Raw genomic sequence first — 27,492 nt, forward strand, 5'->3', positions numbered from 1 at the left:
AGTCCTGTTTATATTCAAGTCACCCCCACCAAGTCATAAGAACATAAGAAGAGCCCTGCTGGATCAGGCCATAGGCCCATCTAGTCCAGCTTCCTGTATCTCACAGTGGCCCACCAGGTACCTCTGAGACCACACAATACAACAAGATACCTGCATCCTGTTGTCACTTCCTTACATAAGAACAGCCCCACTGGATCAGGCCATAGGCCCATCTAGACCAGCTTCCTTTATCACACAGTGGCCTACACATAGACGAACAGGCCTTGCTGAGGGAGAATCAGCATGGCTTCTGTAAGGGTAAGTCTTGCCTCACAAACCTTACAGAATTCTTTGAAAAGGTCAACAGGCATGTGGATGTGGGAGAACCTGTGGACATTATATATCTGGACTTTCAGAAGGCGTTTGACACGGTCCCTCACCAAAGGCTACTGAAAAAACTCCACAGTCAGGCAATTAGAGGGCAGGTCCTCTCATGGATTGAGACCTGGTTGAAGACCAGGAAACAGAGAGTGGGTGTCAATGGGCAATTTTCACAATGGAGAGAGGTGAAAAGCGGTGTGCCCCAAGGATCTGTCCTGGGATTGGTGCTTTTCATAAATGACCTAGAGACAGGGTTGAGCAGTGAGGTGGCTAAGTTTGCAGATGACACCAAACTTTTCCAAGTGGTGAAGACTAGAAGTGATTGTGAGGAGCTCCAGAAGGATCTCTCCAAACTGGCAGAATGGGCAGCAAAATGGCAGATGCATTTCAATGTAAGTAAGTGTAAAGTCATGCACATTGGGTCAAAAAATCAAAACTTCACATATAGGCTAATGGGTTCTGAGCTGTCTGTGACACATCAGGAGAGAGATCTTGGGGTGGTGGTGGACAGGTCAATGAAAGTGTAGACCCAATGTGCGGCGGCAGTAAAGAAGGCCAATTCTATGCTTGGGATCGTTAGAAAAGGTATTGAGAACAAAACGGCCAATATTATAATGCCGTTGCACAAATTGATGGTAAGGCCACACCTGGAGTATTGTGTCCAGTTCTGGTCGCCGCATCTCAAAAAGGACATAGTGGAAATGGAAAAGATGCAAAATAGAGCGACTAAGATGATTGCTGGGCTGGAGCACCTTCCTTATGAGGAAAGGCTATGGCGTTTGGGCCTCTTCAGCCTAGAAAAGAGACACCTGAGGGGGGACATAGTTGAGACATACAAAATTATGTATGGGAAAGATAAAGTGGATAGAGAGATGCTCTTTACACTCTCACATAACACCAGAACCAGGGGACATCCACTAAAATTGAGTGTTGGGCGGGTTAGGACAGACAAAAGAAAATATTTCTTTACTCAGCTTGTGGTCAGTCTGTGGAACTCCTTGCCACAGGATGTGGTGACGGCATCTGGCCTGGATGCCTTTAAAAGGGGATTGGACAAGTTTCTGGAGGAAAAATCCATTATGGGTTACAAGCCATGATGTGTATGTGCAACCTCCTGATTTTAGAAATGGGCTATGTCAGAATGCCAGATGTGGGGGAGGGCACCAGGATGAGGTCTCTTGTTATCTGGTGTGCTCCCTGGGGCATTTGGTGGGCCGCTGTGAGATACAGGAAGTTGGACTATATGGCCTATGGCCTGATCCAGTGGGGTGTTTCTTATGGCCTACCAGATGCCTCAGAGATCACACAAGACAACAAGAGATGTGAATCCTGTTGTCACTCCCTTGCATCTCTGAGGTAGCCTACTTTTAAAACCAGGAGGTTGCACATACCCATCATGGTTGTAACCTGTGATGGACTTTTCCTCCAGGAATTTGTGCAATCCCTTTTTAAAGGCATCTAGGCTACATGCCCTCATCACATCCTGTGGCAAGGAGTTCCACAGTCTAATGACACATTGGGTAAAAAAGATGCTTTCTCCTGTCAGTTCTAGCTCTCCAGACACTCAACTGAAGTGGATGTCCCCTGGTTCTAGTGTTATGTGAATGGGAAAACCAGGAGGTTGCATGTACCCATCAGGGCTTGTAACCTGTGATGGAGTTTTCCTCCAGAAATCTGTCCAATTCCCTGCCATCACATCCCGTGGCAAGGAGTTCCACAGACCAGTTATATGCTGGGTAAAGAAATTCTTTGGCCTGTCCCAACTCTCAGCTTGCGTGGATGTCCCCAGCAGGTTCTGGTGTTGTGCGACTGGGCAAAGAGCATCCCTCCGCCCACCCCCTGCGCGCTCCAGAGGGCTCCCTTCCCCGAGGCTAGCGTGGAGGGCTGCAGCCCAGGGAGTGCGCGCCAGGGCAGCCGGAAGACCCCCTTCCTCCTCCCCCCCCGCTGCGTCTAGCAGCCAGGAATGCGCGGGGGGCAGGGAAGGAAAAGTTTCGCCGCCTGCAGTCCCCGCCTCGCTCTGCCCGGGGCGGGCCGGAGCCCGAACAACTTCCTCGTCTGCTCCCGGAGGAGGCGAAGGCGACCTCTTCAACTCCTGCCCCCCGCCCCGCAGCGTGGAGGAAGCGATGAATGGTCGGCGAGGGGAGGTGGCCGCCGCCTCTGCTCTGCACTGCCCGGGCGCTGAGCGGGCTCCGCACCGCCGCGCTCCACCCCGCCAGCAGGCGCGCTCGCCCTCCGCAGTCGCCACCGGCCAGGGGCAGAGCTGAAGCCACCCGGCGCCTGGGAGGAAGGGCGCGACGCAGAGGAGGAGGAGGCGGCGGCGGCGGCAGCAGCGCTCGCTCCCTCCCTCCTTCCCGGTTCCCTTCGGCCCCGCCAGCCGCTTCCCCGCTTCTTTTCTGGAGCGCCTCTGCCATGGCTCCGCCGAGGGGGGCTGAGTGAGCCTGGGCTGCAGCCCTCTCTCCCGCCGCTGGAGACCATGAGGCGGCGGCTGGGGCTGCTGCTCCTCTCCGCCTGGCTTCTGCTGTGCCACGGCAAGGTAAGGCGCTTGGAAAGGGGGAGGGCGAGGAGGGGCTGCCTCTTTCTCTCTGCGCCCCGCACCTCCAGCTGCTCACCTGTGCGGGAGCCACACACCTGCTCTTCCCCTGTGCCTTCTTCACCTGCCTGCTTCCTCCCCCTCACCTGGCCCTCCCCCCTTTCATGACTTAAGCCAAGGAAAATCTGCTGCTTTAAGCCATTCCTGACCAACGTTGCGTATACGCAACAAGGATCAAATGCGTACACTTCAGGGATGTGCGGTGGGTGGGAAGGCAGGTGAGGCAGAGCCTCCCCACTGGAGCCCTTTGAAAAGCACTGTTGCCATGTGAGGCACCTAAGCACCCACAGCACACGCATTCCGCAGGGTCCAGGGTCGCACTCTGCACATGGGTTGTGGGTGCTTGGGTGCCTCACCCGTTGGCAGTTCTTTTCAAAGGACTCCAGTGGGGAAGTTCTGCCTCACCTGCCTCCCCACCCACCGTACATTCCTCCTATACCTGTGGGATGGGAAGAAATGGGTTAAAAAATCAGCTGTGGTTGTCTGGAGGTGCTTGTGCTCTCCATGGAATTCAGAAACACTCATTCTTACAATTTGGTCCTAGGCAGAGTTAGGCACACCAAAGCATGTGTGGAATCTGGCTGTCTGTGTGGGACTCTGTTTCACACAGAAAATTGAGTACAGGTGTCAGTAGATTTAGTGCGGGGAGAGAAAGGACAAGAGAGCCACTTGCAGAGGTTCCCACTGATATATGGTTTACACTTAAGGATGTAGGCTGTGTGAAAGGTGCGTTTAAGCCATTTCTGCCCAGCCTTGGATATACTCCACAGGGACCAAATGTGTACCCCTGTGGGCCTGGCACACATGGGTTAAACTGTGGTCCCATGCACACTGAGTGAAACCCATTGAATAGTGGAACTTATTTTTGAGTAAACATGTTTAGGGTCTCTCTGTTGGTGTTATATGTGAAACTGACTTCTGGGCATGTCTCTAAGATCATACTGTACTGCAGATAATCTAACCTTGAATGCACTCTAATCACCTTTCTGGACGCTCAGTGGTAAAAGGATGCATTTGTTCCCCACTCTTCTGAATGTATTAGAGTAGTGGTACGCAAACCACAGGGTCCCACAGCTGATTTTTTTGTGGGTTACAAAAAAGGCCTGTTGCACTAGGCCAAGCTGCTCACAGATAAGTCTTGATTGGGCTGGGTGGCAGCTGCTGTGGCACAAGGCACATTGGGGTGCTACCTTGCTTGCTGTTGTTGCCAGCCCCGAGGCCAGCTGTGCCGAGGGGCTGAGACCGCTTGCACCAGATGGGCTGGGAGGTTTTGGCCCCCACTTCTTAGCATGGCGCTTGAGCGGCTCAACAGACAGTGGGCATCAGGGGGGGGCAAAGCCTGGGAGAAGGGAGGTGGCAGAGAGGGTGGAGACCTTTTGAACTGGAAATGGGTTGCAGTGCTAAAATGTTTGGGAAACACTGCGTTATATACTCAAAATCACATACCTTTCTTTAATTGTCCTGTTGTACGTACCCTACTTGCAAATCAGGATTATTAAACTGTAGCCGAACGGAATATAGTACCTTGTCCCTATATATCCTTTTAATGCAAGATTATGGAAGAAACAGGAATTGTAATCTAGGAGAGCAAAATTGAAGCTATTCCAGATACTAACATATAATTTAATGGTATAATGATTGGGTATTTTGTAGTATTGGTGCGGAATTGTGATCTTTTGTGGCTAATGGCAACAGGAACAGTAAGTGGCATCTGATTTGAGTTAATCAGTCTAGGACCAGAGGCCATAATCATGCGCCTGCTTTTTAAATAGTTTTTTTAACCACTTGTCTAGAACCAGTGGTTCCCAAACTTTTTAGTCCCGGGACGCACTTTTAAAAATGATACTCCACCCACCTGGGTTGACCCACCTGGGTTTATGAGATTTTTTTCAAAAAAGGAGATCTAGAAAGAAATAATATTGTATTTATTTATAAGTAGTAATAACCAGAAAAAGACCCTCAAACATTTATTTCCCTGTATTTACACATGCTTGCAAACTGCAGGAGCTGAGCTACAGTATCTGATTTTTTTGAATAGCTTCAGGGCTTGAGGCAATTTGTTATCTGACCTTTCCATCATCCTTTGGCTACCCATCAAAAATCAGGTTGTGACCCACCAGTGGGTCCTGATCCAGTTTGAGAACCACTGGTCTAAACTAATTCTGTCAAAGGTCCTCAAATGTCAGTACTATGTTTAAAGGCATGTACGCATATGGTTCCTCTTGATGCATTTGCTGCAGAAAATGCTGGTAAAACACCTGTGTTTCCAAGGGCAGTTTTAATGTGTAGTGCTGCCCTACCATGGGCATGATGGATAGTCGGGAACACCATGGTAAAGACACCTGAAGAGCTGTGTGGTTTTTCTAGGGCTGTGTTCTCTGGAACATGTTGGATATGTAGATTAATAATATTGGCAGCAGTCTTCAGCTTGGTTTAGTGCCAGTCTGCTGCCATTGTCCATTATTCTTGAAGAGGCCTGTACATGCTATAGAGTTCTGTTCATCAGAAAATAACCATAGCAATTTCTCTTTCACGCACAATTTCCCCTTTACTGTTTTCAGTAGTTTAATGCAATTACTTAAAGCTTGACCCACTAAAGTTTGCATCACAGGCAATATTTTTCAATCCAACTTGTTGTATGGCTTGAACATTGCTCTTTCTGCTTGGACTGCCTCCCCCATATGAAATGGTTCTCCTGAGATCAGCTGAGAGGGCCTTCTTACATGTCCCATAGCTGGCAGAGGTGTATTTGGCTATCACACATGAGGAGGTCTTCTCTGTGGTGGCAGCCAAGCTATGGAACTTGTGTCCACTGGATGCTAGGCTGGCTTCATCATGGTCACTGTTTTAACAGTGACTGAAAATGTTTCTGTTCCATTTAGCCTTTAGGGCCTAGCTTTATGTTAATTGGTCTGTCTTCTCTTAGTTGTGCAGTTTTGATTACACAGGCCTACAAAATTGAGGGTCAGAAAAGTTTTTCTCAAACTTTATGGTGGTTTGATATGAATTTGGGGTGCCGATTCAAAAAATGGCATCTGTTTTGCCCTATCACGTCTAGTTTTGGAGATATAGTATAGCCTCATTAGTGAATGGTTCAAGCAGCTTCCTCATGAGGAAGCCATGGTGTAGGCTTCCTCGTGAGGAAGCTGCTTGAACCATTCACTAAAGAGGCTATGCCGTTTCTCCAAAACTAGACGTGATAGGGCAAAACGGATGCCATTTTTGGAATTGGCACCCCAAATATATCCAGGAATCGGTGTAACGTTTAAGGAAGCAAAATGTGTGTTGGCCTGTGTTATCCTTATTCTTTTTTTCCCCTGGTGCTGCATACTGTTTATTGTTTTGTGAGCTATTTAATTTTTTACTGTGTTTTTTTAAAAGGCTGTTAGCAGCCTCGAGCTTCCTTCTTGTAGGAGGGCAAAGGTGGGGTACAAATATTTTTTAATAATGATGAAGTGAGAAAAGAATTAACTTCCAGAAAGGAGGATTGTGTGTTCTTATTAAGATGACAGAGAACAGGCAAACAGAAGAATCCAAAATTTGGTCTGAAAGACGTTATGGCAGAAAACTACGGTACCTCAGAAATGGTGAAAGCCTACCTTGCTTGCAACAGTACTTCCTTCTGATTTACTGAGTACAGTATACTAGTTGGTGTACTTCTTCAGGTTACTTCTGGCTTCATGAACTGCTCAGATGTTTTTCCTAGGTGCATTATGAGGTATTCACAACTTTATTGTCTAAAATTTGAGATAAGTAGCCTATAATTAAACGGGTAGAAGATAGCTGAAAAAATAATAGCTATGATTAGGAACAGCAGACTATGTAGTTAGAGCAACAGGGCCACCTCTAATTTGCCATCTTCTAAAATCATGGGCCTAAATACCTATGTACTGTATTAATGTATGTGCATATATAGCACAGGAACAGCTAGCTATTTCTCTATTCCCTCTTCTCCAGCAATTATGTGCCTTTGGGAAAATGGAGAAGTCATTTGGAAGAAAGTGGATCTACAGTAAAGAGAACATTATACAGTATATTCTTGTCCATATTATATTTGCAATTGTGTGAAGAGACAGGTAAACAAAGCTTAGAATTGTCTTGGAATCAGAACTGAGAACTTAATGGGACCTGTAATTAATTTGAGCAGAAGGGATCTGTAACAAAGTGTTGCACCTTCCCAATGTAATGCCCCGTTGACTAAGGGCCCAATCGTTTCCAGTTTTCCAGTGCAATGAGGTATGCACTGCATCCTGTGGTGGGGAGGCAGTCACAGAGGGTTCCTCAAGGCATAGGGAACATTTGTTCCCTTACCTCGGGACTGCATTGCGGCTGCACCAGTGCTGGAAAGTTGGATAGGATTAGGCCCCTAGGGATCAATCCTAACCCACTTTTCAGCACTGACCTAAGGACAATGCAGCTCCTAGGTAAGGAATCAAATACTCCTTACCTTGAGGAGGCCTCTGTGAGTTCCCCCCCCCAACTGCAGGATGCAGCACACATATCATTGGCACAACCATGCCAGTGCTGGAAAGTTGGTCAGGATTTGGGTCTAAAGCAGACCAATTTTATCCCCTCCCAGTGTATTGCTTCTGGCTTTTTCCAGTGGAAAACATTCCATGACTTCTGGAGGTCCCCAAGTACACTTGTGGCTGAATCCTATCCTTCATCTCTCCCCCTTCCCACTGATGCGGTGGGGGAAACAATGGTAATAATGGAAAGACACAGGACTTCTGCCGGCACTCCCGGCAGTGCACTGACTAGCGTGCTGTGGGAGTACCTTTTATGATTGACGCTGACTGCTTTATAGAAGTCAGTGCCAGCACAGGGAGAGTATCGCCAATGAGCAGCAAGTGTAGGATTCGGCCATCAATCTATCCATGTCAAGTTGCCTTTTGGCTTTTTCCTTTCCCTTTTCTCTAAATTTACAAACTTATCTACTTCTGCTTACCTACAGAGTCCCTCAAATACATAGAAACTACGAACTTTCCAGGGAGTTGGTGTTTTGTGCACAAATCGATAGGCACCTACTCGTGCCATTACTAATCGACAACCACCTACTAGTAGCATATACAGCAGCTGATTGTGTAAAGCGTCATTTCTCAATAGGGAACCTACAGGCCACATCCTGCTTGGCAGCCCTAAACCATTTTGCTCTGTAACTATCACCAATGCTCCTGCACCTTTTTTGCTTTCCTGGTGGTTGCCTGTGACTTGGTTCTGTCCAGTGAAGGTGCCAGGTTGCTGTGGGTCCGAGAAGAATGTTCTGCACTGGGCTCCCCACCCATCCTGACCTGCTGCCACTGGTCCTGAGGGTTCAGAAGTTGGCCTGACCAAATGTGCCATCTGGTGGATGGGGAGGTCCTTGGTCAGTGCCCAACTGCCAATGCATACTTCTGTTGACTTGTGAGGTTAGAGTACTGATGGTCATTAGCTGAAAGAGGGGTCTGGAGGTGGCCCTGTTGTGGCAACTCAAAATGTGAAGCTGACTTACTTGATGGCTTGATTTAGTTAATATCGATTTAGACTAGGGATAGGCTGATTTCAGCTTTGGGGAAGTGTGTGTGTGTGTGTGTGTGTGTGTGTGTTTGTGTTTGTGTTTGTGTGTTTACTGGAACCCTGAGACCCAGCAGCTGAAGCAAGGTGCAAAATAGTGGTGTAGTGGGGCAGACATGTAGTTAGAATTAAGGGATAGGGTGCTTCTTATGATCAGTCTGACAGTGAAATTCAACCTTTTTCATCTCGCAGCACATTGACAAGGCACTAAAATTTTCAGCACACCATCAGTTTTTTGATGATTGACAAGAAGGAGGTGTTGGCTGTATGTAACCAGCACCTCCTCCTCTTGGGAGAGCTCAGGGGTGACTGTCTTCGTGCCGCAAATGAAGGCAGTTTCTTCTGGGCAGTCTCTGGAGAAGCCTCCAGAGGAGATGGAATGGGGTGCGGGAAGTGGTTGCAGCATCCTCCATAACTAGAATAGAACCTGGGGCCAGTTTTGTGTGTCCCCCTTGGTGGAGCACCTGGGGCCGGTGCCCCTCTGCCCGAGTTATGGCTTTGCCTGGGAGAGGCAGGAAGAAGTGGCTGCTTCGAAAGAAAGGCACTGTGACCTTGGTAAATTTGGGAACCACTGCCCTATGCTTACAAATTTTTGAGTCGTAATGTGTCAGTCTGTTATAGCAAAAAACAAAAAAGAGAATTGTTGCACTTGAAAGAAATGCTGCTGGTGGCATAAGCTTTTGTGGATGAGATCTCACTTAGGACCCAATCCTATCCAACTCTCTAGTGCTGATGCAGCCACAGTGCAGCCCTATCTTGAGGAGGTGTCTGTAAACCCCCCCCCCCCCATTGGAACTGCTCTATCAGTGCTGGAAAGTTGGATAGGATTGAGCCATTAATCAACTACTGATGTGGCCTAAGTTCTTTTCCTTATACTGGGAGACTGTCTCATATCCTTAAATATGGTGTATGTATAGCTGGTTTTTTTTTCTTGATGAACTTGCATTTCTTTCCAAGAAGTTGTTTACACTTGTGACCAAAATATGAGGAAGACAGCAACACTTCCTTTTGGTTCTAATGACTATAATGCTTAAGTTGTGTTGCTGCTGGTTAATTAGTTACAAATGTGCTTATCATGGTTGGCCTGCATTAAATCTCTCTTACTTCCCTAGTGCTTGGAGAAGTCCATCACAAGTACTGTACTTTTCTCTCCTTTACATGGATACCTGAGTCTTATGAAAAGGGAAGGAATTGTAATGTTAACATCTCAAAAAGGATGTAGGACTTTGAGAGCAACATATCCCTATCCCTGCAGCATCCCTTTAAATTGTCGCTCCCTCTATTTGGCACAAGGTGACTTTCCAGAAGCACTTTTATTATTTAGGGTTTGTTCACTCACTCACTCACTCACCCACCCACCCACCCACCCTGCCCCATGGTATATTCTTAGCAATCCTACAATCATGGCTCAGAAGAGGTCAGGAAATTAAGTGGTGGCCACTCCTCCTAGCTGCTTGTCTCACTGCTTATCTCCCCAGAATTACAAAAATATACGCTACTGGCTGGAAAAAGAGGCATCTTTTCAGTGGTGATTCTTATAGTTAGCTGAGAGTGAGCGAGTGAACGAGCAAGAATGAGGAAGGATGGGCACCAGGATGAGGTCTCTTGTTATCTGGTGTGCTCCCTGGGGCATTTGGTGGGCTGCTGTGAGATACAGGAAGCTGGACTAGATGGGCCTGTGGCCTGATCCAGTGGGGCTGTTCTTATGTTCTTAAGAAACTGTCCCTATTTAAGCTAATATAGCATATTTTCCAGTGGCTGTTCGCTGGCATATCCTTGTGTCTTTTTTAGATTGTGAGCCCTTTGAGAACAGGAAACCATTTTCTTATTCGTTTGCTGTGTAAAACTTTGCTGTGCTTTGAGAACTTTTGTTGTTCTTGTTGAAAAGTGATTTAAAAATACTCTACATAAAGAAAAAAAATATAGTGGTGGAAAGAGGTGCAGTTACCTCCACTGCCTACTCTGTCAGCCTGCAGACTGATAGGTTGAGCTGCTGCAGGCAGTGGTAGTGCGGTGCCTTGGAAGAGGTCCAATCCTCCAAAGGTGGCCCTGTCTCAGAGGGGGGGGGGGAGAGAGAGAGCAGGAAGTGGTGGCCCCTCTAGTGGCTGGTGGTGGCCCTGCTAAGATGTTGGTGCCTTAGCAGCTACCTGTTGATGATGATGATCTTATGTGATGCATGCTGATCCTGCATGCATCTCTTTCATAGACTATTGAATGAGCTAAATTCATAGGGATTTCAGATATGCACACTACACAGATCACCTGGTATGGATAGAAAGTCCTTGAAGAGCTGTTCTATGGAAACACAAGATTATGCTTTAATTAGTGGAGATTATACTCCAATTAGCGAGTCACTGATCTCTGCACAGTTTGTGTGCGCAATTAGGTGGCAATAGTGGTCTCTCAGAATTAGTGAAGTTATTAATCTGATGAAATTAGTTAGGAGGGGTCCTTCCATGCCCTTCTAGAGGTTATTTATAGGCCAGTGTGCCTTGAGAGTTCGAAGAAGAGAAGCCCAGGGCAAGGTTCTCTTGCCATCTGCTTCTGAAGAGATCTCCAGTGGCCTGAAACAATTCTGCTGTTTTATTGTTTTGTCCTTTGAAAAAGGTGTTTAAATGCAATAGGTACATTTTAAAAGTTAATAGGCAGTCATGTCCTGGTCTTTTGAATGGTATACTTTTTGATGGCTTGATTAAAAGTTAAAAATATTTTGAAAGACCAAGCATTGAGAAAACAAAGCAAAAACCAGGGATGAGAACTCGAGTCAGATGACTCAAGTTTGAGTTGCAAAAAAATCAGCATTTTTCGCTGATTCTTGGAAACTTGAGTCACCTGTGCCGATGACTTGGGCATTGATTTGAGTCTGAAGCCACTGACTCGACATTTGGTCCCCACACATGCAGACTCAAGACGGTGTCTGGGTGTACTTACTTACTTTTTTTGCGACATGTAAGACCTCATGGAACCATCATTCAGACCCGACAAGCAGCAAGGAAATTAAAGCCACGAGGCAGGGAAGGGTTAATGTTTTGGTTTTGCACCAAGCAGGATGGGGGAGATGGGAGCAGGCTCTCTTTTCCTTTGATTATCATTGAAGGAAGGATGGGCAGTCTGATTTTGGCTGAGGTAGGGCAGAAGGAGGTGCCCAAGGGGGTTCTTGCCTTAGAATTGACTGGAGAAGCCCAGGGAGGGGGAGGAGGCAGTTCGTAGAGATCTTGCTTTCCAACCATATGATGGCTCCTGGGGGTCCAGTAGCATCATTCAATGAGGCTTTCTCCTCCCAAGTAATAATGGAGCCTGCCAGTAGCGCAGCTAGAGGGGGTGCAAAGCACTAGGATTTGCAGGGAGCCTCACCTTGGCTTGCAAAGGTTGTTGTGCTTAGCTAAGGTAAGTCTAAAAACAGAGAATGAAGAAAGTAACAGAGCTATGTCACTGGATATGAAAGAAGGAATAGTAACTACAGTATAAGGAGCAGCCCATCCATTAGGTGAGGTTTTACAGGTTGTCTCAGCAGCAGATGGGGGGGGTAGGGAGGCAGATTTGGGGTGCCTTTCACCCCAGCTCTGCTTTTGCCACTGCCTCCCTCAAGCCTGCCATGAATGTAGGCTGCACTGATCCTCTCTCCACCTGTTAAGAGCGGGCAGAAGCAGGCCAAGTGCTTCCTTACTTTGCTCCTAGTGTGATCTCTTCAAATGAGGAAGTGCAGGACTTACTGTTGGATTTACAGGAACTGTACAAATGAAGGAGCTCTTTCATTAGTGCAGTCACTTCAAAGCAAATTGGAAGTTCTGCACTTCCGCAGCTGAAGAAAGCATGCAAGGTGCATGGTAAGTGGCTGCTTTGTTGTTTGTGCAGAGGTGGTAGACCTGAGACAGCACTGGGCAGTGTTCTGGGTTGTCATTGCTGATATAGAGCTGCAATCTGGCCCTTCCCCCAGTAAAGAACAACCTTTAAAATGAGAGACACTTTAGAGGGGTAACTATATGAAGGTCTTGAGAATCTAACGTCTGCGACTTGACAAGCAGAAGCATGTACGTATAGGAACAGCCCTCTCTGTAGCATCTGACATCATAATCTAGACTCGTAGAGTAAAAATATTGGAAACTGTTCATGGCACATTGCACATGGATGCTTGCTACATTCAACTTTACTATTAATAATGTTCATGCCATGTACATTCTTTTGTTAGAGAAGTGTAAAACCTTATCTTTCTGGGTGTGTTGTTGTATAATACAATTTGCTGGTTACATAATAGGGATGGCTATTACTAATTAGTGCTACTAATTACAGACTTGCTGTTGGAGAATATGAAAATTGACTAACTTCAAAATCTAGCAACAAAATGTTTCATCGTTTCCTAAGATGGTTTCTCTTCCATATGGAAAGCTGGACTCATCTCTGCTCCAGACAAGAGGAGGATCTGCATTCTTTCTATGCCCATCAGTCAAGACCTGCTCATTGCATATTCTCTCTATACATTTATATAATGTATAACTTTTATAGCTGCCACTGTCTACTAATGGGATCAAAACAAAAGACATAATGAAAGGCACATTCAGGGACAGCTGGACGGGAGAAGAATCTATCTGGCAGCTTGAAACCTGGTGTAAGCAGCCACAAAAAATATTAAAAATAAAAAATTAGTTATTAAAAATAATTATAAAATAGATGTCACTCTAGTGCAGGGGTGTCCAAAGATTTTGGCAGGAGGGCCACATCATCTCTCTGACACTGTGTCAGGGGCCGGGGGAAAAAAGAATTAATTTACATTTAAAATTTGAATAAATTTACATACATTTACATAAATGAATATATTAAAGATGAACTTATATGAATGAATGAAGGTCTTGCAATAGCTCAAGGCCTATAAAAGGCATTGCACAAAGAAAGGCTGGCCTTTCCTTTGCTGCTGCTACTGCATCACAGACATGAAACAACAAGCAGTGGAGGGAGCCCTCATCCCACAGCTCATGCGAGAGGTCAAACAGTCGCCCGCACACTGAGAGCGGTTGCGTCGGGCCAGTGTGGGTGCCAACAAATCTCCGGAGGGCCAGAGGCTCATTGGAGACTGGGGGCTCCCTGAGGGCTGCTTTGAGAGGCCTTGAGGGCTGCAAGTGGCCCCAGGGTCGGGGTTTGGGTACCCCTGCTCTAGTGTATAAAAAAAAGAAAAAAGCAACAAGAACCTGCCTCAGTTTAGTTACCAATATAATAGGCATGAGAGTCCTCCTGAAACATTCTTGGACGTTTGCATCAGACCTTGGCCAGGTTGGGTGCTAGTTGAAGGCCCACACTCATCAGAAAGTTCACTCAACCAGGCTGATTCCTGAAACTTCATAACCAGCAGCAGTGGCAGGATCCCATGTGCATCCAATGTAAATAGGTATGGTGCCTTGGAGGATCAAATGCAGGGCTTTGGCCCAGGGTCCTGAGCAACCTGGTGGTGGCAGTGGGTAACACTCTTCCTCCCACAAACCCCACAATGCAAAAAATTATTAAGTTTATATTTGGGGAAAAATCTGCTTATAGAGCAAATAGAACTTATTTCAAGCCACTTGGATAAGTTCCATTTATAGAAGAACAATTCCTGGAGTCAGCAGATAAACTTTCAAAACGGGTCTCCTCTCTCACACAAAGACCTTCCGTGTTTGAAAAATGGAAGTATTGATTAATGTTAACTGGCTTGTTAGACTTTGCATTTGGGGATTTGTGTGTGCCACTGTGATGGGGTATGGGAAGCTATAGAGTGCAGTGCTTAAGGAATGCATAGGAATAAGCAAGAATTATTTGCTCATTAGAGAATAGATAGTAAATTTGAACTGAGATATGTAACAATTAGGGTTACCAGGTCAGATGCAAAATCATGACATTTTAAGGTGGGATCTGGTGATGTCGAAAGCCTGTCAATCTTTGATGGGGTGTGGGGAAGGAAAGCTACAGGGAAGCTTCCCATCCACCTGCCCTGTGCTAGGACAGAGCCCAACAGTGGCCCCCACATGATCTGAGATTAACCTTTGCTACCCATCCACCTGAGAAAAAACCAAAACAGTTGGAGAAAGACGATCACTTTTTGGCAAGTGGGAAGGAATTCAGGAAAGGAAGTGGATATGTCGAACACTTTAATAAGAAGTGTTGGTGGAGGAGAAGGAGAAGAGAGGGTTAGGCTGAAGTGACTGCTTGAAATATTTTATAGTATGGAGTCTGATAGAGATGGGGAGTTGTAGCAGCTTGAGGTATCAGAATTGAGGGTTCACATTTGATTAGTCTGGAAAGCCTGGCTTAAACACATGCGTGATATATTTAACAACATACGTCACTATGTTCCGGATGATGGCCGGATCCCAAAGGATCTCCTCTATGGAGAACTCGTGCAAGGAAAGCGCCCTACAGGTAGACCACAGCTGCGATACAAGGACATCTGCAAGAGGGATCTGAAGGCCTTAGGGATGGACCTCAACAAGTGGGAAACCCTGGCCTCTGAGCGGCCCGCTTGGAGGCAGGCTGTGCAGCATGGCCTTTCCCAGTTTGAAGAGACACTTGGCCAACAGTCTGAGGCTAAGAGGCAAAGAAGGAAGGCCCATAGCCAGGGAGACAGACCAGGGACAGACTGCACTTGCTCCCGGTGTGGAAAGGATTGTCACTCCTGGATTGGCCTTTTCAGCCGCACTAGACGCTGTGCCAGAACCACCTTTCAGAGTGCGATACCATAGTCTTTCGAGACTGAAGGTTGCCAATACAAACGTCACTATAACTAAAATGTTGTAACTAAAATGTTACATGTAAAATGTTACTTTGCATGGGAAGAGGTCCTTCATAGGGGTGATGCACTGGCCTCCTTCACCGGGTGATGCAAACCCTAGTGACATCGCTGCCTTACAGCTCAATCCTGAGCTGCCTGGCTTGCAGGGCTGCAGCAGCACCCAAGATGGCTGCTGCTAAATTCAGTGTGCCCCAGGCAGCCGCCACTGCCTCCTCGGGAGAAGGGGATTTTTATTCCCTTCTCCCAGGTAAGGCGAATAGAACTGCAATGGGGCCACTCAATTCTATGACAACCCAGGTGTTGGCGTAGAAGCAAGAGCCTCCATGTTGGGTGGGTGGCCTGACACGGATGCTCAGGATCCGGTGGAGCACAGCTCCACAAGTCCCGCCTCCCTCCTACCCCACTCCCTTCCCCCGGCATATCTCCTCCCCGCTCTCCCTCAGCCTCTCCTTGCCCCGGAACACCTCCTTCTGGCCTCCCCCCATGCCCCCACCTACCTCTCCACTTCCCGGCGGTCCAAGCGACCGCTGAGTGGCAGAGCTCCCGTGCTCCACCAGTGCTAGACCAGTGCCGGCCAGCACTGGGATAGCACCGGCACTCCACTGGCACTTCACTGGTGGTGAGCCAGCATGCACTGCATAGGATTGGGCCCTTAGTTTCAACATGGGCTTGGGAGCCATATCTAGAGTTGTCAATTGGCCTGAAAACATCTAGTCTAACTGGTTTTGGGACCTCTGCACTCCACCACAGTTGTCAGTCAAGGGAAAGCTGGTGTTCCCACCTCACCCGCTTTTCTGTCCATTTTCAAGAACTTGTTTTGTTTTACACATGTCTGCAAAGCTTATATTTGTGTATTGAAGCAGGGGAGATCCAGAAATGTATGTGATGAGATGAAACTGGAACAGTAAGCAGGAGAAACCACACACATTTCTGGATCTCACTTTTCTTGATATACATGAATGAGTTCTGCGTGCATGTTGGCTTCCTTGTGTTCTTGCCATAAATTTGGACTAAAAGCTTGCATCATTAACTCGGAAAAATGGGTATGCTTTCTATGGTTGTCCCTTAAATGCGAGTGGAGACCTTGGAGATCTTTCTTGTGGTTGTACTGGATGTAGGACCCTGGCTCATGGAATAGCTGTACTCTGCAATTTCTGGGGCCCCTGCCATTTGAGCCTACTGGACTCTGCCCCAGAGCCTTGCCTAGCTTGCCTGCTTTCAGAAGTACTCATCATAGTTTTGAAAAATTTAGCTTGCAAGCAATTTGGCACAGTGAATTTTCTTCATGTTGGGCAGTTTGCTCTGAGGCCTTGGTAAGAGTAAGATATAATAAGCCTGTACAGCCAACTAGCTTTCTGCTATTTTTACCACATGATTGGTTGGTTTTCTGTATTCCTACAAATGCCATGCAGAACTTTTTCTGCTACAGATTCCTCTCTGAGCAAGTGGAATGGAAACCACATTTCCTGCATGACTGGATGGTCATTCGTATATGTGTTCCATGGCTGGTGATGTTGAAGGGAATGGTATTATTGGGTTTAATTGTTTCATATACTCTTTTTTTGTCCAGTTCATCTTGACATTCGTAATCATTATTTAAATTCTTGGATTTCTCCTGACCTAACCCCTTCTGATATTACCCTCTCTAGGTTCATGAGTGATGTTTGTGACTCTTTAACCGCAGCTGTTGCTGGTTATTTATCTGAGATTCTTAAAATAACGTTGTCAGAATTTAAATAATTCTGGTATCTTGTTTTTAAGTTGTTGGGTCGGTATGCAAGTTGTTGCAACCATTGTAAAGTATGTCTTAATTGTGTTGTGTTGATATGCCAATAAAGGTTTCAGACAGAGAGAGGGTATTATTGGGTTTTGTGGCTAGAATCATGTTTAAGGAAACGTGCCTTCTCTACTTTTTCTTCATGGATAGCCAAGTTCTAGGTGGTGTGAAAGACTCTTGAAATTTTTAAATACTTGCAGCTCTTGCGGCTTTAAAAAATCATTTATTTACTGAACATCATTTATGTTTTGGTATGTTTGATGCTTTACCAAGAAACTGTACCATGTTATCTCTGTTCGTGTTCATGCATTTTGTGTGTGTGTTGTGCTGAGTGGAATACTGTGTGTGTACACAATTCAGTCTGTGTAAAGTGAACTTTTGAGGAAGTCTCAAAGTTTTTTTCTTTTTTTAAAATTTAACAGGGGTTGTGCACATTTATGGACATGCACCCAATGGACTACCATTTAAAAAAAATAACACAGGAAAAATGTTTTGAAAATGTTACATATTTGGAAGCCAGTCTAAACATCATTATCAGAATGGGTTAGTTTTAAAACTGTGAGAACAGTTTAAGCCATTTACTTTCATAAACAAAGGATCAGGAAGTAGTGATAAAGAGCTGCAGCAGTGCATGGGAGGAGAGGCAGGACCGATGTGATCTTAGCAACAGAATGAGTTGGGAACTGGACCTGGAGCAACAGCAACCAGGGTATACTGTATTACAAAACCAGCCGCAACCATCTGTGTTGGTGTGGTTTATCACATGTTTAAGAAATGGGCAAACTTTCCCCATATGATAAGCTGTCTGCATTCATCCAACCACACATAAGAATATGTGGTAGGAAAAGAAAAAGCATACACAACATTTGTAATAGTGCACTCAGCCAAGTAAACTCATGCGAGGTGGGTCATCTTCTTTCATCCTACCTACAGACAAACATTTCACAAGAAAGCAACATATAAAGCACAAATGTCCGATAAGAGTTTTATGTGTATTATAATGGGTAAGAGTAGGAAGCAAGAGCTAAGAAGTCCCTTATTCAGATCTCAGTTTTGCCACGAATTCAGCAGCTGTCTTCAGGCAGGCCATAATTCCCCCAGCACTTGCAAAATGGATGCAATAAACTGATCTATTTTTTAGAGTTGTTATAATAATTACCAAGATAATGGTCAGGTTATTCAACAAACTGTGATTGGCTGGACTGTAGATATAAACTGAAGGAGAGTTTAGCCCTCGTGCTCCCTTGTCCCCTTTCCTCCTCACCCAGCACAAGAAGTAATCCTGGTTGTTAAGCCACAACTCTATATGTTTTAACGTGGGAACTCTGTATGTTTGAATGTGTGTTAATTGTGGCTAGGATATAAACTAGGATTTGATCTTTTGAACTGTAAACCACAGCTCCTGGGTCTGAACAACATGCAGTGCTGAGGTTGAATTGGGGCCATTCCAGCTATGAGGCAAACTGAAGTGACTGTTGTCAGCAAGCAAGAGGAAGATTGGGGCAGAAGTTGACCACCTCTTCTTTTAGCATTGTCCAGCATTGCCCTCTTGCCCAGAAAGAGGGAAAAAGAGGCCAAGCAACCCCTTATCTTGGGCTCCACTGCCTGCAGTGTTTCTGGTTTCTGTACTTCAAGTACATAGGCTGGGCCAAACATGCTGGGAGTAGAGTTCTCTACAAGCAAGGCTGGGCTTGGGGCAATTTGCCCAATTTCCTCAATTGGGCCCTATGCTTGGGAGGGGTCCATGCTTTGGAGGCCCCACACTGGTGTGGTGGACAGATCACCTGCTGCATTTTGGTGCCTGGGAGGGTGGCGTGGCAAGCAGAGTGTTGGCTTGTGTGGGCCTCCCTGCCTGCCCACTCCTGAGCCTGTTTGGCCTGAAATGGGCCTCCCAGAAGCAGTTGGCAGTGATGTCATTATGTCACTGCCAGCTCTTTCCGGGTGCTGCACTTCATGCGCAGCACAAGTATCTGGCTCGCAGACCTCCTTGTGCCTCAAAACACCTTTCAGATGTGACTTATCTGCCACTTCCAGTCACGTCTGGGGGATCCTTTGAGGTCTTCCAGCTGTGGGTTCAGCATTCACAGATATTCAAATCTGCGGGTGCCAGGCCCACAAATAAGGGGAGCCCACTGTAAAGCAATGCTAAGTACTCTTAGCCATGCAATTGTAGCTAGATCCTATTTGTAAACAGTTGCTATAGAGCAGAGGAGGCAAAAGAGGGGAAGAAAAGGGATATTTAAAAAGGAAAAGGGGGGTATGTAATGGTGTGAGCATGTAGGAGGAAAGAAGGTGGAGAAAGGATAAAGGGAAATTATGTGGGTTTCCCAGAGAGAAAATGACAGTTGTGGGGGTCCTTAGGGTGTAGGGAGTGAAGGAAAAGGGAGGAAAGTTGGGGAGGGTTGAATGAAAAAGAAGATTCCTATGGTTTGGACCGCAGCAAAAGGTTGTAGTTGGAGTGTGGTTCTTTGTAGCCTGAACTAAAGGCTACAGGCAAAGGTTAGCCCCTTGCCACTGTGAAGTCACTTCACCCGCTTGCTTTTGGGGAGTTAGTCTCTCCCAGTGAATACCTCTTAATCAATGAGAGGGAATCAACCAGAAGGAGGGATTTCCCTCATACTTGAAGTCCTTGATAGATCAGTTAAGATAATTTGTTCAGTGCAGGCCTGAGGTTACTCTCGAGCCTCCTCTAAAACAGTTCAAAAATATAATGGACTAAAGCACTTTTTTTAGTAAGGAGAAAAATCACAAGAGCTAAGCATGTTGTCAATTTGACTGCATGTGACAGGCAAGAAAGTTAGCAGAGAGTTGTGGATCAGTGGTGAGGCTGAGCTGAAGACCAAGATTACCCATATGCTGAATAGAGTGAGATACACTGCAGGACCTGTAGGGCAAGGGTGCCAAGTCTGGGCAAGTCTCCTGAGTTAAAGTGGTGTTTGAAGGCAGAAAGAGGTCTTTCAAGTGAACCCCCAAAACTAGGCAATAGCATGGATTCACTTGAGGGAGAGAAGCAGCGTGAGTAAACCAGAGCTGCTTTCCCACAGAGAAGGGGTGTATTGCGAGATTACTCTCAAAGGTTGACTCAGCCTGTGTTGGCACAGTGGTTTTGGCTGTGCTCAGGAAGAGGGGAAAAAGGCTGGGAAGGAGAGCAGAGATGGGGGTTACAATTCAGGGTGCCAGCTCAACATAGTGATCCTTGGGTTGTGGGTGGAATGGAAGTGGCTTCTTGCCAAACAAACAATGGATTAACAGCAAGGCAAGATGAAGACAAGGAAACGCGAAGGTTTAGTGGTCCAATGTCTTTTTATATTGTCTGAATCAGGCCAGTGTGTTTGAGCACTTAAAATGCACTTTTATATCCTGTATACAGTATACCATATATACTGTATTGTATTTCTAGCCGACTGCTGTTCATATGGACTTCTGAGGTGGCTTAGAAAAATTAAAAAAATCCCAACTGTACATAAATTGTTAGAGAGGTGTGTGTGTGCGTGTGTGTGTGTGTGTGTGGAGGGGGGTAACTGGGAGAGGGGGAAGCTAAACTATCTGAAAACAGTTCCTATATCTGAAAACATTTTGCGTATTCATCTACAGAATATTATTCACAGCATAAATATTTGCATGATCAGCCACATCAAATATTTGCAGATTAATATGCATTCTGGAACAATCAAAAGCTGTGTTGGTTTTTTAATTGTTAGAGCTTTGTGGTATGTGGCTTAACTGGTTGGTGTTTACCTTCACCATTCAAGTCACATTCTTTACGTGCATTTGTGGAACAGTTTTGTGATTTAGCATGGGCTACTGGCATCCATGTCGTTCCTGGCTAATACTGGGTTGGGGCATTCTCTCATGCTGGGAGCTTCCTTATTTCAGTCTTTCTCTTGAAAGTATCCAATTGCCTCTTTAGTGGCGTTTGTTTTTTAGCCGTCAGGCATACATCTGGAGGAAGCCATGGTCCTTCTGACAAACCATTCTAAAACATTGAGAGAGTCAGATATTACCCTGGTGTTTGCCTGATTCCTTCTAGGCCAAAGGTCCACACACCTGACCAAGACGTATGGTAGCTACCCTGTTTTTGGCTCATTTCTTGAAGGGAATAACCCCCATAACTGTCTTATGCTAGTGGTTCTCAAACTGGTGGGTTGTGCACTGTCTCTGCCCCTTTAAGGGGCAGGGGAGGGGATGGTGGCGATGTGATCCCCAGGATTGCACAGCCCCTGGGGGGACAGGGGCTTTTTAAAAACTCTGTGCTGGCCTTCATGGGGTGCAGGGAGCCCCGTGGACTAGGGCCTCTGAGATGAATTTTATCAGGGGGTACAAAGTTTCTTTTGGGCCCCTTTGCAAAGGGGGAGGGGTGAAACAGAGCGAGAGAGGGTAGTGACGGGCAAGCAGAATGTGGCAGGGAAGGCCAAAGCAGGGTGAGGGGACAGTAGAGACAGCTAGAAAAGTCTTTGGAGCCCAGGTCTACCCACCCATGTGGCATCAGTATTGACCCCAGCATCCCCAGTCGTGGTAGTGTCCCCAGCTGATAGGAAAATGTCAGATCCCAGGAAATTTCTGGGCCCCCTCCTTTGGCTCCTAGGCCCCCCTTTTGACCTGGGCCCAAGTACAAATTACCCCCTTTACCTCCCTCTCCTAGGCCCTGGTCCTGTGTGCACCAAAATAAACTTCTGCAGCAGCTATAACCCTGCAGCTGGATCCCTGAGCTCCTATATGGTTATTGGATCCACAAGCCAAAGGGCTACTCTAGCAGGCCAGTTTCCTCCCAGATGTGATGCTGTGTTAAGAAGGGTCTTGGATGCATTCCTGGGCCCACTGCGCATGGCTTGCAGCAGCAATTGCCACTGCATGCCTGCAGCTGTGCCCCCAACATCATGTGCAGGCAGCAAGTGCAGGTGAGATAGGAAAATGTCAGATTCCAGGAACTTTCTGGGCCTCCTTCTTTGACTCCTGGGCCCCCTTTCTGACCCTGGGCCTGAGTACAAATTACCCCCTTTACCTCCCTCTCCTGTCAGATAGAACTGTTTGTCCAACATTGTCGTGATAAAATCCAGAAGAAAACAGACTATCTGCTCCAAGGCTGCCCACCGGTATGTGGTTCATAATGTACTTGAATAGTTCCATTTACTAAGAATCCACAGATCATGAAGTGTGTCCTCCACACCCATTGCTTGCTATGAGATCATTATGAACAATGCACATGGGTTTAATTTGGAAGGCTTTGTGTACGAGCAGGTGACTCATAGTGCCACAGTAAAAGAGCAAACTGCTTCTGGGGAAGAAGGTGATGGCTCAGTTCAATGCTGCTTCATTGTGATGTGCTATGTAATGTTAATGTCTGAATAAGCTTCCTGTCACACAGCAAAAAAATGAATATTTGGCCTAGATGCCTCAGAAACAATCTGTCAGTTGAGTTTTTAAAATGAAACCTTATGTAGACATTATGGTGTGGTCTTTTCAGGCCAAAGAGATAAATAATATGGAAAGGTTATGTTTCTAAGGACACATGTTGGTGGGAAAGGGGAAATACCATCCTCCAAGCTGCTGCAAATGGCAGGCATTCACACTGGATCACACGTGGATATGGGTTGAAGCAGTGCACATTTCTGACTCCTGCTCATTAGGCATGAGTCAGTCTTACACTTTATTTGTAGAGCAAGTGTTTTGTGTAGAATGCTGTTCAAGAGAACAAGCTGCAAGTTCCCTAGTTCAAATATTGCCCCGGCCATGTGAACACATTGTTTGCTTGGGCAAACATCTGTTGCTCAGTCTGCCATCTGTATTATGGGGATAACTATACTGAGCCCTTAAGAATAACTCTCTTTAATATGCATTATAAATATTGATAATCAAAGTTTTAGTGTTTGGAGCAGTGTCACGTGGAATGATTTAATGTTTAAGAAACCACAGAATAACTTGAATTTTCTACAGCTGTGAAGTATAGTGGAGGTAAAAGAGAATGCAGAATACTGGAACAAGATGCCTGCAGGGTGTTGTAAACATTGCATTGCATGTTTGCTACTGGTGGGTAGCTAAACTTCATGATTCCTATGCTAAGGGTTAAAAGATACACACTTATAGTACTAAGTAAAAATACAATTTTTTTGTTAAATGAAAGGATTGAGTTTGATTAATTGAAAAGAATGTTGGATTCTCTAGGTATGTATGCTGGTGTTTTTATAATCCATTGTCAATAAGTGGGAATCTTGTCTAGGTCATAATGAGCAGGTGAGAATCATTCCTGCATAAGATCACAGCTTCAACTATTTATTGTAGGTGGATTTTTAAAAAAGATATGAGATAGTTGTATGGCTTTTAGATTATTTGCGAAGGGCCCTTTGTCATCTTTTTCTAACTACAGGTTGAGACTAATTATCTTTGTGGGTTCTGTTCCAAGCACTCACTTGGATGGCAAAAAATGCACCATAGCAAATCAATTTTAAAAAAAAAAGTTTCTTTGCTCCTAAAAACAGCCTTGCTGACCTTTGTGATGTAAGATAAGAGTAATTAACAAGACAATCCATCAATCAGTCCTCCTCCAAGAGCTTACAAAGAGCTGAGAGCTTACACTCAGCCCTTCCCTTCACCAGTGCAAAGGGATCACCTTTCTTTCACATGCTCAGGGGGGAGGGGAGTGGTCCACTGGGGAGAGAAGGATTGATGGATTGTCAGCCAGCTGCCCTCCCCCATTAAGGAGGCTGTTGTTAAAGGACTGTTCAGTTTTTTAAACTGATTTTAAGGGGATGCATTTTTCCCCTTCTCCAGGGATCAGCACATTCCTTCTCATTTACAGGGGCCATTTGTGTTGAGTCAAATCCATGTATAAAAAATCCGTGTATAAATAGGCTGGACCTGTATAAAACCTCCACTTGTAGGTTGCACATAAAAAGTAACCACAGTGGCTTTTATAGCCTATATACTCATGAAAATATGAATCAAAATATCTTTAAGCACTGGTTGATCATCAGACATGAAGAGAAAATAAATGCAACTCTAGTAACCAGCTGAAAATATGGTGATCTGTTTCTTTTAATTTTCTAGATTTGGCACCCCATTTTTCCTATCCTAAAGAAATGATGTTCAAGGCAAAATTGCAGTTTAAAACAATATAATGCAAGCAAATAATAAAAAGCAATATAAATCAATAATGACAGAAGATGAGCACATCTTAGAAGTCAATGCAATCCTAACCCCCAGGTTAGGCTGGCGTAAGTCACTTGAGCTGACCGGGGTTGTTGTAAACATGACATAAGGCACGTTTACGCTGACTTTAGAGTTGGGGAGGCCAGTGCAAGGAGTTGCTCTGGCCTCCCCGTGTTGGATCCAGGCCCGGCAGGGTAAGTTTGTGTCAGCCAAGCTCAGCTGATACAGGGCTCTGGGGTTTGTGAGGGAAGGGCAGGGAGGAGGCAATGAATAGACGTTTTGGGGTGGGGGGAGGGGAGGGCAGGTGGAGGTGTTCTCGGGAGCGGGAGGGCAGGCAGTGGGAGACGGGGCCAGGATCTGTCGGTTATGCTGGATCCTTACTCGGTTCCTGGCCTCTGGCTGCTGTGTTGTACTCAGATCTGCACCACCTCCTAAGGTGGCTCGGATTCAAGTAGACCCATTGGGGCCAGTGCAGCATGACATGGGTAAAGGGAATGTTTTCCCATTGCCTCGGGTTGCACCACTTTTGGCCCCAAACTTGCACTGGATGCTGGCCTGCTTGCTCCAGCACAAGTTAGGATTGCACCATAATGTACTAATAGTACTCATTTATGGAAATGAGTGAGTATGTTGTTTTTACTACAGCAAGACTGGGATAGTGTTTATATGCTAATTTTAATTTATAGATTTATAAGCTACTTGATTTTTTTTCTCCACAAGACAATTTCAATTAAAAACTGTTAACAATAAATCTGTAATTAAGAAAAATATAGCAAACAATAAAACAGCAGTAAAAACTCAGTAGAACCAGTAAAAATAATAAAATCAGTATACAACATTCATCCATATTTAGTTAAAAGCCATGCAGAATAAAAATGACTTGGGGCTCCTTTAACAGCAGCTAGTGTCATGGACCCAGCTGACTTTCTAGGCCAGTGATTTTCAACCTTTTTCATCTCATAGCACACCGTCAAGGCACTAAAATGGTCAAGGCTCACCACCAGATTTTTTTACAATTGACAAGGCACACCATGCTGCCAGTGGGGGTTCACATCTCCCATTGGCCCTATTGAAAAATGACCTTCCCCCAAATTCCTGTGGCACACCTGTGGACCACTCGTGGCACACCAGTGTGCCACGACGCAGTGGTTGAAAATGGCTGTTGTAGGCAAAGAACTTAGCTGTTATGATGCTGTCACAGAGAAGGCCTGTCTCTGATCCCTGCCAACCATATGCATGTGGGTGGGGATCAGAGATCAGGGCCTGGGATGATAAATTTTTGGGCTGAGTAGATTCATAGAAGTGCAGGCAGTCATGGAAAAAAAATCATAACATTGGGAAGCATGGATGGTCTTTGGAGTTGGGAAGACATTCATATTTATTCTTCTTCTAGTCTGCACTTCTATCTTGGAGTTAGGATACAGAAATTGATTTTTAGGAAAAATTGCCCCTGGAAGCCCATCATTGACTCTGCATTTATTTCATCTATAAGGCAACTGCTTCTGTCCAGGCCCAACTCTGACCTTGCTTGTTCCTCTCCAGGAAGCCTCTGTTTATTTGTACAGTCTCTTATGTACTGTGTGTTAACTGGGTGGGGGAGTTAACTTTGGGTTAACTGTCATAGCAACAGGCTTTCAGTCCTGCTTTCCCCAGAGGGGAAGCCCCAAAAAACAGAACTGCTTTGGAATAAGCATCTTGGTATAGCTTCAAACTGCTGACACATCATCAGAGTTGGAAATATTGTCTCGGTGATTCATGACTACGCCATTGCAGATGGAGTGGAAGGAACGAGGCATCTTCCCAGAAGAGAAGCTAAATAGAGAACTTCAGGGAAGTTTAGACACGTAACTTTTGTTTTACCTTTTATAGTCCAAAATTGTTTGTTGTTGGACACTTTTCAAGATAAAGTGGGATTATGAAACAGTCCATCTCTTTGCACTTGTTTAGCAAGAAGGAATTGGAGGAAACAGCTCTGGTGCAGTTGTCTAGAAGCTGTCTTTCACACAGTTCCCAGTTACAAAATTGCAACAGGCAGATGTCAATCAGCTTGCATATCCATGTGGAATTTGTATGTGTGTGTGTATGTAATAAAATTTTCTTACATGATCATAAGAAGGACATCTGAGCCTTTTTGCTTACATTTTGTGTCAATTTGTAACTGGTTCTTTAAATCAGCCTCTGTGCCAGAGGATTGGAAGTTAGCCTAAGTAACACTGATATATATATTTTTCTAATGGATCTTGGAAGATATGGGAAATTCCAGACTCATCTGCTTAATTTTGGTTCCAGGTAAAGTGATGGAAAGCATAACTAAAGATAACATTAAGTCTGCTGACTTCCCAAGATACATATCAGTTCTGTTCTGGAGGTCCAGAAGTCAGAGCAGTCATAAATTGAAACAGAGGGCTCTTTCTGACCAAGCATTTTCACCCTGTGCACAGGCACAACAATGGGTAGACTGGGTGAAAATGCCAAGATAAACTTCTTCCTAGGTAAATAATGATCAGCCCCTTCCTTGATCACTTTCCAACAGGGCTTGAAAACTTTTTAAAATTTCAAACAGCTTTTGATGGGGGATAGGATGGGGAGAGTTTCTGATATTTGTAAACTTTGGGGGGACCTGTTGGATTTTTAAATCTGACTTCTCAGATAAAAGGGGGGCACTGGGTGCCGCTTGCTGAGAGCAAGTCAGAAGAGGGTCGCAGCAGCACTGGCAGCCTCTTCCCTCCAGCACTGCAAGGGGAAGAAGGGGGGGGAAACGGCTGCGACTCCAAATCACTTCTCTCTGCTTATCTTGCGCTTACTGCTGTTTGGAACCCATGTAACCAGCTGCTATCAGTGCAACCACCATTATACCTACAGAAATGTCTGTGTGCTGCCTCCCTACCCTGCCCCTCTTCTGTTTTCAGTGACTGTGAGCAGGGATGCTGGGTTCCCAGAGCATCCCCTGCAGCTGTTAATTTCAGACAGAAGAGGTGCGGGCAGAGGAGGCAGCACAGCCTGTGCCTTCTAAGTGAAGAGGAGGAGGGACAGAAGTGCGCCTGCTCATTTGCCCGCTTTCCCTCCATCAAAGGGATGCATGCAGGTTCATGCAAGCAGAGGCAGCAGTGGGCAGTGTAACATAATTCAGGTGGAGTCGATGCATGTGGCCTCTGAGCGGGCCACTGTGTGAAAGAGGATGCTCGACTAGGTGGGCCTTTGGCCTGATCTAACAGGGTTGTTCTTATATTCCTAATTTAGGCTGAATCGGCTGAACTGTGTTTGGAGGAATACATTTATGGTCAAGTTTGCATATTGCCGTAATTCAAA

The 27,492-nt window shown here is 45.6% G+C and overlaps 1 protein-coding gene across 1 annotated transcript in view; it reads left to right on the forward strand.

Moving 5' to 3' along the window:
- Positions 1–2,413: 2,413 nt before the first annotated feature.
- The window catches only part of PTPRJ (protein tyrosine phosphatase receptor type J), a 112,964-nt gene continuing 87,885 nt past the window's right edge, over positions 2,414–27,492 (forward strand). Inside the window, exon 1 of the mRNA XM_066609649.1 lies at positions 2,414–2,893. Coding sequence (XP_066465746.1) covers positions 2,834–2,893 — 60 coding nt within the window. The 5' untranslated portion in view covers positions 2,414–2,833. The remainder of the gene's footprint in view (positions 2,894–27,492) is intronic.

The sequence above is a fragment of the Tiliqua scincoides genome, chromosome 1 (assembly GCF_035046505.1).
Source record: "Tiliqua scincoides isolate rTilSci1 chromosome 1, rTilSci1.hap2, whole genome shotgun sequence".
Classification (NCBI taxonomy): Eukaryota; Metazoa; Chordata; class Lepidosauria; order Squamata; family Scincidae; genus Tiliqua; species Tiliqua scincoides.